This window comes from Arachis ipaensis, chromosome B02, assembly GCF_000816755.2.
Source record: "Arachis ipaensis cultivar K30076 chromosome B02, Araip1.1, whole genome shotgun sequence".
NCBI lineage: Eukaryota > Viridiplantae > Streptophyta > Magnoliopsida > Fabales > Fabaceae > Arachis > Arachis ipaensis.
In genome coordinates this window covers 101,672,507-101,683,096 of record NC_029786.2, presented here as the reverse complement: position 1 = coordinate 101,683,096, position 10,590 = coordinate 101,672,507, and the positions used below count along the sequence as shown (strand labels likewise).

The 10,590-nt window shown below is 33.7% G+C and overlaps 1 protein-coding gene across 2 annotated transcripts in view; it reads right to left on the bottom strand.

The window, feature by feature from the left end:
* Positions 8-10,590, bottom strand: part of LOC107627874 — a 22,087-nt gene continuing 11,504 nt past the window's right edge. Inside the window, exons 4-8 of one of the 2 annotated variants that reach the window (XM_021116383.1) lie at positions 9,573-10,220; positions 8,299-9,165; positions 6,844-7,581; positions 5,853-6,734; positions 8-192 (exon numbers count right to left, since the gene is read on the bottom strand). In XM_021116383.1, the coding sequence (XP_020972042.1) occupies positions 184-192; positions 5,853-6,734; positions 6,844-7,581; positions 8,299-9,165; positions 9,573-10,220 (3,144 nt within the window). In that variant the 3' untranslated portion in view covers positions 8-183. Of the gene's footprint in view, positions 193-5,382; positions 6,735-6,843; positions 7,582-8,298; positions 9,166-9,572; positions 10,221-10,590 lie in introns of those variants that run through there. The other variant, XM_021116382.1, reaches the window with a different exon arrangement.

The window sequence follows — 10,590 nt, the reverse complement described above, 5'->3', positions numbered from 1 at the left end:
TCACATGTTTTTTTTTTTTTTTTGCATTTTTAATTTTTTTGGATTTTTTTAAAACAACTATAATATAAAACAAATCAAATTGCAACTAACAACAAATCTTTTCTCTTTTCTCTTCATCAACTCCTTTGATATGGTTAGATGTCGCCTTTTTGTCTTTAACTCCATCTTTGCAATTGAACTCCTCTAATAAAACTGTTAATATAATTGTGTCAGTTTGAAAAAAGATAAATGAAAATAAAAAATTTAAACTTTATTAGTAGCAGTAAAATTAAAATTTAATGTAATGTGATACTATTAGGTACCAGACAAATGACACAGCAAGATATAAAGATGAAAAATTAAAAATTTGTATAAAATATGGAAATAATTGAATAATTTTCTTTAAGAATTATAACTTCTCTCTATCATAAGGAGACTACAATAACATTCTCTCTTGACAAAAGGAGAACACACTTCTCTCTCTATATATAGAAGAAAACTATTCAAAGAAATATTATGTTATTCTATCTGGATGACTTGATTGAAATGAATTAAAGACTCTTCAATATGAACCATCCGTTAATTAGAGATATATAATTCTTCTCTTTTTCAACCATTAAAATTCTAAGGTTATAAACTAAGATTGTTTATTACCTTTCATTTTATTTAGTTATTATTTATTTATATATTTTCTAAAATTAGCTTTACTATTTTTTCACAATCTCCCACTTAAAGCTAATTTTGATAAATTTTTGAAATTCATGTTGCTCATGTATTCCATAGCCCGTATGAGGATCTACACCATTCAAACTTTTCTGTGTTGATTGGTTTTGTCATGGCATCTGCTAGGTTATCTTTTGTGTGAATCTTCTGCATATCAACACTTCCTTCTTCTACTACTTCCCGAATAAAGTGATATTGTACTCCAATGTGTTTTGTTTTTGAACGAAAGGCAGGATTCCTTGCAATGTGCAAGGCACTCTGACTGTCACAATACACAGAAATCTTCTGTTGTTTGTGCCCGAGTTTCCTCTTAACAACATTCCAATGCTCTTTACCCGGATCTGCCATAAATTGACTTACCACCGCAACCACTTGAGCAATATCTGGCCTTGTACAGATCATGGCATACATAAGGCTTCCCACTGCTGATGCATATAGTACTCGAGACATTTCCATCCTCTCTGCTTCACTACTAGGGCACATACTTGAGGATAATTTGAAATTCATAGAAAGTAGGATTGAAATTGGCTTACATTCTTGCATATTGAAGCGTTGCAAGATTTTCTTCAAATAATTCTTTTGCGATAGCCAAATCTTCCTATCTTTTTTGTCTCGGTGAATTTGCATCCCTAAAATCTTGTTTGTTGGTCTCAAGTCTTTCATATCAAACTCCCTAGCCAACTATGCCTTCAATTCTTGGATTTGATCTTTGTTGGGACCTACCACCAACATGTCTTCCACATACAACAGTAGAATGATGAAATCATTATCACCAGACCTCTTGTAATAAGTACAATGATCTGAACTAAGTCTGTTGTATCCAAGGCTAATAATGAAAGAATCAAATCTCTTATACCAACACCTTGGCGTCTGCTTTAGACCGTACAGAGATTTAGTTAACCTGCAAACCAAGTTTTCTTTTCCTTGTTCTTCAAAACCTTCTAGTTGGAGCATATATATCTCTTCTTCAAGTTCTCCATGAAGAAAAGCAGTCTTTACATCTAATTACTCTAGATGTAAATCAAATGCAGCACACATAGCCAAAACTACTCTAATAGTAGTTAGTCTCACCACTGGAGAAAATATTTCATTGAAGTCAACACCTTCTTTCTGAGCATATCCCTTGACAACCAATCTTGCACCATATCGTTCCACCTGATCATTACTATCTCGTTTGATCTTGTAAACCCATTTGTTACCAATGGCTTTCCGACCTGCTAGAAGTTCAACAAGTTTCCAGGTATGGTTTCTATGTAATGCCTCAATTTCTTCTTGCATTGCTGTCATCCACATAGAAGCGTCTGGATTGCGCATAGCCTCCATAAAAGTTGTTGGTTCTCCATCTTCTGTCAAAAGACAATATACATCATGGTTTGTCAAAACATAATTTGAGTGCCATGATGGTATTCTTCTTTGTCGAGTGGATCGACGAATTTCTATGTCATTGGCCTCTGCTTCTTATTCTTCGTGCTGTGGTTCTGCTTTAGAAAGATCACCTTCTCTGCATTTTTCATCTATTTGAACAGTGGTTATCTCTTTAATAGTGCTGTCATTTTCTTGTTCTTTTTGTAATTCATCTTCTGCAAATATCACATCTCTACTGACAACTACCTTGCGGGCAGTGGGATCCCACAGGCGATACCCCTTAACTCCGTCAGCATAACCCAAGAATATACATTTTCTAGACTTTGGGTCTAGCTTTTTTCTTTCTTGGAAATTGTACATCATGTACACAGGACAACCAAATATATGTAAAGAAGAATAATTAGGTGGCTTAACTTGCCACATCTCCATTGGTGTCTTTAACCCAATTGCAGTTGATGGTGACCGATTTATCACATAACAAGCGGTTTTAACAGCTTCTGCCCAAAAAGACTTGGCTAAACCTGTAGTTTGCAACATAGCTCGTGCTCTTTCTAGGAGAGTCCTATTCATTCGCTCTGCTACATCATTTTGCTGAGGCGTGTATGCAACTGTGAATTGCCGTTGAATACCTGATTGCTTGCAAAATGTTAGAAAATCACCATCGACATATTCTCCTCCATTATCTGTCTTTAAACACTTGATCTTCTTTCCAGATTCAAGTTCTAACTTTGCTTTGAACTCTTTGAACATCGCAAACACGTCTGACTTCTTCTTGATCGGGTACACTCATAGCCTCCTAGAGTAATCATCAATAAATGATACAAGATATTTTGCTCCTCCTAGGGACATCTCCGGCGATTCCCACACATCAGAATGAATCAACTCCAATATGTGCTTGCTCCGAGCAGTTGATCTACCAAACATCAATCTATGTTGTTTGCTTGTAACGCAGTGCTTACAAAACGGTAAGTTTACCGATTTGAGCCCGGGAATGAGATTACGTTCTACAAGAATCTTCAAGCCTCGTTCTGACATGTGGCCTAGTTTGCAATGCCATATCATCGTCATTTCTTCTTGGCTTGTTGAAGCAACTGATGCCTCTGCCTCTTGTAAAGTATCTCCCACAAGCATGTATAGATTTGCTGCAATCTTTTCTGCTTTTATTACCACAAGAGCTCCTTTAACAACTTTCAAGATCCCACCTTCAATATGGGTCTTGCAGCCAAGTTCATCCAATTGCCCAATCGACAACAAATTCTTCTTCAAGCCTTTCACGTGTCTTACCCCTTGAAGTGAACGAATAGAACCATCAAACATTTTTATTTTGACAGTACCCATTCCAACAATTTCTAAGGCATGATCGTTTTCCATAAACACCGATCCTTCCGAGACAGGTTCATATGTACAAAACCAATCACGATGAGGAGTCATGAGCCATGTTGCTCCTGAATCAACAATCCAAACATCAGTGAGCTATTTGCTACCTTTAGAACCAATTGTTGCTTCGCCATACAGGATTTCTCCATCATCAAAAGTGCTCGCAACACATCCTTGAGAACTTGATCCTTCTGGAACCTTCTCTATACTCTTCTTATTCCAACAATCTTTCTTGAAGTGCCCTCTCTTACCACAATTGTAGCATTTGACTTGCTTCTTACTTTGTGACTTTGGTCTACTTTGACTCCGACTGGAACCACGCTCCATTGATCTTCCTCTTGTCATCAATAAAGCCTCTGCTTGTTTTGAGCTCTCTAATCTATCTTCCTTATTCTTGCGCCTAGATTCTTCTTCAAGAACCGCAGCAACCATGTCATCAAAAGAAAGATAATCAGTCAAAACATTATTAGTTAAGTTAATGATAAGTTGATCATATGAGTCTGGTAGACTTTGAAGTAAGAGCTCTGCGCGTTCATTTTCCGCTATGGTATATTCCAACGATGAAAGTTGGGAAAATAGCGTATTTAGATTGTTGATGTGATCCGTTGCCGATGTGGACTCACTCATTCGAAGAGTATAAAGTCTTCTCTTCAAGAATATCTTGTTGTGAAGTGACTTGACTTCATATAATTTGGTGAGAGCATCCCAAATTTCCTTTGCTGTCTTTTTCTCTGCTACACTTGATAAAACTGAATCAGCTAGTGCCAAGTGTAAGTTTGCAACAGCATTGTTGTCCATCTCCTTCCATTTTTCATCTGTAATTCCAGCGGGTCTACCTTCAATTGCTGTCACGCAATTGTCTTTTCTCATAATGGCTTTTATCTTCAATTTTCATATGGAAAAATTACTCCCACTGAATTTTGGAATTTCATACTTTGCTGCCAGTTTTTTTAGACGGTAACTCGCAGCGAAAAAAAAATATATTAATCAGCAACCTTTGGCTCTGATACCACTGTTAGGTACCAGACAAATGACACAGCAAGATATAGAGATGAAAAATTAAAAATTTGTATAAAATATGGAAACAATTGAATAACTTTCTTTGAGAATTACAACTTCTCTCTATCATAAGGAGACTACAATAACACTCTCTCTTGACAAAAGGAGAACACACTTCTCTCTATATATATAGAAGAAAACTACTCAAAGAAATATTATGTTATTCTATCTGGATGACTTGATTGAAATGAATTAAAGAAAAACTCAATTTATAGGTGAGTCTCTTCAATATGAACCACCCGTTAATTAAAGGTATATAATTCTTCTCTTTTTCAACCATTAAAATTCTAAGGTTATAAACTAAGATTGTTTATTACCTTTCATTTTATTTAGTTATTATTTATTTATATATTTTCTAAAATTAGCTTTACTATTTTTTTACAGATACTTCATTTTAATTTGAAGTCTACTAGAAAGACAAAATTATTGATAAATAAAATACAGTTTATTTTAGACTTAAATAAAAACAAGCTTTAAATTTATGAATTCTCCTTCTACACTTCTAATAAAAGAAGAAAGAGGGAGAGGGAGAGGAAGAGAAAGATTGAACAACATTGCAAAGTTTAGTTGAAATGTTCACAGTTTTAAAATTTTCATTAAGTGCATGATTCACAAATTATATTATAAAATTATTGAAAAAATGAACCCATATTATCGTGAGTGAGGTGTGTAGTGTGTATGACAAAATAAAATAAATTATCAACCTACAAACTATTTAGTCATAACGTATAAATAAATAATTTTATATTCAAATAAAAATACATTAGACTTTCGAACTAACTAAAAGTCCTTAAGAATCTTTATCCTGGTAATGTTTTAGGGTACATATATAAAGATTAACTAATGATTTTAGGTCAAGAATCTTACATGTAGAATTAATTAAAAGAGTTTTAAAACTAGCTAGTAAGCAAGTAAAATGTATGATGATTGATGAACAAGTAGTATACAATAATGGAAGAGAGAAGGAATATGATGCATGTCCCTTACATATCTCTGAAGTGGGTATGAGAATTATGAATAAGAGCAAAATGCAAAACATTTAACTTGGTAATCTTTTCCTTTTCTGGTCTTTCTGGTTTGTAGGTGAGTAGGAATCTTTGGTGTTTTTGTATAACAACTGGTCCCACAGGAATACATATAGGATGCATGCAGAAGAGACCTAATTAACAGGGGTTGATATTTAGGGTATTTGCATATTGTGTATAGATGATTTTACAGAATGAGTATCCCTTTCTGTTTGCTTCCTAGCTTATCAAATGAAGTTAATTCTTTTAATAAATTTCAGGAAGTAAACTTTATTTATTCTCATCAAAACATGGACTAAAAAGATAAAGGAATTAAAAACATACCCCTTCAAATACGTTCCGTACAGCACAATTGAGATCACCCTCAACCAACAATGCATGCTTTTCTTCCATATCATCAAACGGGTAGACTTCAGTATCTTCTTCGTCCTTGAATTGAACTTCCATCCACCTGTTCACAGATACTGTACCTGCACAAAAACTTTCCATCTTGCTGCAATCGATTAGCAACAAATGAACCAAGGATGGAAATTTTAACCCAATGTTGCCATTGTAAAACCTTCCAAGGTTTGGTAGAGAGTGAAGGGACAGAGTTTTCAGTTTATGAAATACTATTATCTCTTCTTCTACATGCCCTGATGACTCTTCTACTTCTTCTTCAGACACAATCTCTTTCAATGATTCACAGTTTTCTATGGACATGTTCTTCAGATGATGCAGAGTTCTGCTTGTTGAAGGTGTGAACAAATTCACAAGCCCATTGCATTCTGATATGTTCAACTCTATTAGGCTCGAGAACGATACCTTGCTTGGTACTATGCTCCTCAAACTATGACAGTTATCTATTTGCAATTTTTCAATATTTTCAGAAATGTGTTGCACCCAAGAATGCTCTAACCCAATGGAATTCAACTGAGACAAGGTACTCAACTGCAAACACTTCACTTGTGGAATAATTTCTTTGACACAATCCATGGTAGGTCTTTTAGTGCAGATTATCTCTTTGAAAGAGCTACAACATACAACGAGCTTTTCTACATTGGGCAACCGTTGAAGAAATTCATATGGTAAAGTATCTGAATCATCATGAAAACATTGCAATTGAAGAGCTTCTAATTTTGGAAGGTTGTTCAATTGAAACTGTCCATGCAACATCATCATGATATCCTCCTTGCTGACTGCTAGAAACTTCAAGTACGGGATTACCTACAAGGGAAAAAAGTATTATCAATTCAGCATACTACATAAATGATAGTCAAAATAATCAATAAGACATGGATGTATTAATGTCATAAAGATTAACAAGACATGAAACCTTTTCTGGCAAGAAAATGGCTTGATTCTCTGCTTGTGGATATTGAAATTTCTGAGACTCAAATTGGAATGTCTTCAACTTTTCACAGTGGAATAAGTGCACTTCCTCTAGCTTGGGGCATTCTAGCTTGTGCGGAGCAGGGTAAAAACATTTCAATTCTGGCAAAGACCACAATTTTATGGAGGTCATGCTTTGCAATGCAAACTCTTTAGGAGCTCCTTCAACAACTACTTCATCCTTTGCAACAATTTCCACCAATCTATCACACTCTGTTACTTCCAGTTTCTCAAGTTTATTTAGATCTTCAGCTACAGATGTTGGAAATAACCTTTGAAGGTTGTTGCATCCATGAACGTAGACTTCTTGAAAGCTCTGAAAGTAACTAATTTGTTGAGTAGGATCTGAATCCCAAACATGTTCAAGATTTGGTAGCTGCTCAATAGTCAATTTCTTTAGGCCAGACCTTAAAGAATTGATCTTTGTGTCTTCTTCATGTGTCACTTCAAATATTGCTTTCACAGAATCACATTGTCGCACTACCAACTCTTCCAATTTACATAGCAAACTGAGTATGTGAGAGGGTATTACAATAGACGTGAATTCACATCTTTCCACAACCAAGATCTTCAATCTGATGAAGCACAAGGATGGAACTCGAAATGGACCATTCCATATTCCATGTATCCTTGGGTGTTCGCGGAGCTTCAATTCCTTTACTTCCCTCACAAATTTTGCAACCTGGGCATGAAACATAATAAAAATGTTAAATTAATCAGTACACATGTTAATTGGCTACACAAAATCTAGTATTTTGATCCAACTTTCATTCTCACTACGTACACGTTTTTAGTTACATATTTTTTAGAAATTAAACATCTTATATCTTTATAATTTTTCTGTTTTGCACTTAAAAAAGTCTTTATATCTTGAGTATTCATACATGATTTAACTACTCAAATATATTCTTCTCATTCCGGTATAATCTTATTATTCTAACAAGAAACCTTCCACACATTTATACATAAACAGAAAGAGATCAGAGAGGAAGAGGAATAATCCATCCAAAATTTTATACACTGCAATTCTTCTCAATTGTTAAATTATGAATACATATATAAATATTTGCACAAATTGTGTAAAGATTATATCATCTAATGTGAAATTCATGGACATTTTGCAACAATAATGATGCATATCATATCTGCTTTTAATCCAACATCGGATATAGGTTGGCATATTAAAAATGTGCTATATAGCTAAAAACTGCGTCGATCAATGCTAATTCAAGTTATTGTGATATGAATTCTGTCGGTCAAAGAATATAGGTTGGTAAAGTAAGTAAATTTTTCTCTTTACAAAATAATATTTGTTGTTATAAACACTTAAAATGTATTAAGAAAAGTTTTTGTCTCTTAAAGAAAAAATAAGAAACGAGAAAAATAAAAAAATACATACCTCTGTCCTGTAAGTGTTTCGTAAGGTAGAATTGAGATCAACTTCCAATGTGGTTTTATCTCCATAATTAAAAAAACCTGCTGACAACTTGTTTGTATTGATGGTACCTTCACAGAACTTGTTTGTATTGATGGTACCTTCACAGAAAATTTCCATCCTGTTGCACTCAAATACTTGCAATTCCTCCAATGATGGAAAGGTTAAGGTAAAACCCCCATTGTAAAATCTTCTAAGGTTTTTTAAACACTCAAGTCGTAACTCTTGCAGCTGCTCAAATACTATCTCATCATGAATTGCTACTTCTCCTTCATTAGACACAATCCATTGCATAGATTTACAATTAGATATTTCTATTTTTTTGAGTTGAGTCAAACTTTTAGCTGTTGCAGATGTGAACAAATATATCATGCTATCGCATTCAGATACAATCAAATGCGTCAGATTGGAGAAATATACAGGAGAAGAAACTAAGCTTGTTAAACCAGAGCAGCTTCTTACTTCTAAGGTTACCAGAGTTTTGAGAATTGATGATTCTCGTATCCAAGAGTGTTCAAATCCTATGGAAATTAGTTCAGAAAGAGAAGTCAACTTCAATTCCTTAAGACGTGGTAAAACTTGGACACAATCCACATTAGAGTTTTCAGAGTAGAATATCTCTTTGATGGAACTATTTTTCACTTCGAGATTTTCTATACAGGACACCTTTTGGAGAAATGTATATGGAAGTTCATCAGACTCAAGCTCAACATTAAAGCTGTGCATAGCAGGAACATTTATGTCGCAAAAGTGGCTTCCCTCACATTCTTCATGTCCAATCATCTTCGCTTCTCTTTTACCAAACAACATGTTGGTCAATTTCGGAGTAACCTGGACAGAGGAAATGAGGCCATCAATTCAAAGTTGTTAGAGAAATAACTAAATCAAATGGACTTAATCTTATATTATTAAAATTATAAGAATGAATACCATACAAGAGAAAAATATACATATACCACAACAAATACTTTATATATTTGATAATTTTGTTTTTGGAGGTGGGAACAAATACATAGACTCGTGATGCTGATCGCAAGACATGTCCACCAATATATTTTGAAGAAAGAAAAAAGAAAATATAAAGTACATTATTTTTACATATAAATCATACAGTAAGAAGAATTTATAGGCACTGTTATACAACACAATTCACTATTCATATTACAAGATTTTTTAACCTATTTATCGTTAGTAGTCTCATGTAGGAAATATAAAGCAATCGCATGATTAATAAGTACCTCTTTAAAAGAGACTTGGTCCTCAATTTGTGGATCATGATCATTGAGTGTCTTCAACAGGACACAATGCAATGAACAGTAGAAACAATTGAAGCTTGGTAAATCCAATAGTATCAATGAAGTCAAACGTGGGAACTTAATAAGGTTTGAAATTGCTCTTTCTGGTGTAGTTTCATTCCCTGCAATGATTTCCACCAAGCTTTTACAATGTTTCAACTCTAGATTTTCAAGATTGACAAGATCCTTGCCTACTGATTTTGGGAACAAGCTGGTAAGACTTTTACATGTATCAACATGCACTTGTTGTATAAGTTGAAAGTCGAGTATCCCATCAGGATCTTCATTCCAAATGCTATCCAAATTCGGCAACTTTTCTAAGACCAACTTCTTCAGTGAAAATTTAATTGGTAGGAGTGTCCTGTCTTTTGTTATGCATTTCACATCAAATATAGTTTTCACGGAACTACATTTTTGAACTTTCAATTTTCGCATGTTATTTAAAAAAGGAAGTAAATTAGCAGGTATTACTTCCGATAAAAAATCACATTGATGCACAACCAAGGACTGCAAATTACTGAAGCATGCTTCAGAGAGCGGCAATGAGGCACGCCACATCTCTTGAAAATATAGACTTTCTCTGAGTAAAATCTGCACATGGAAAATAAGAAATTTAATTACTCCTTATTTGGTTCTCTACATTAGGAGAGTTGTGTGAAATCACAAGGGATTGGGATATACTTGTAAGTTCGACTTTTTATTTGTAATTATTTACAATGTTTAATAAAGTTGGGTAAAAATTTAAGAGTTATTTCTTCTCATTTAAAAAATTTTGATACATGTACACTAAAATCAGTCACTAATACATTTACTTGATAAGATTATTACTTTTAATATATAAATAATATTTTTAAAATAAAAAATATTTAAAAAATAATAAAAATCAGCCTAAATTAATTAAATTATTTTATTTTACATTCATTAATTTACATATGAAATAAATACATAATATTATATAATA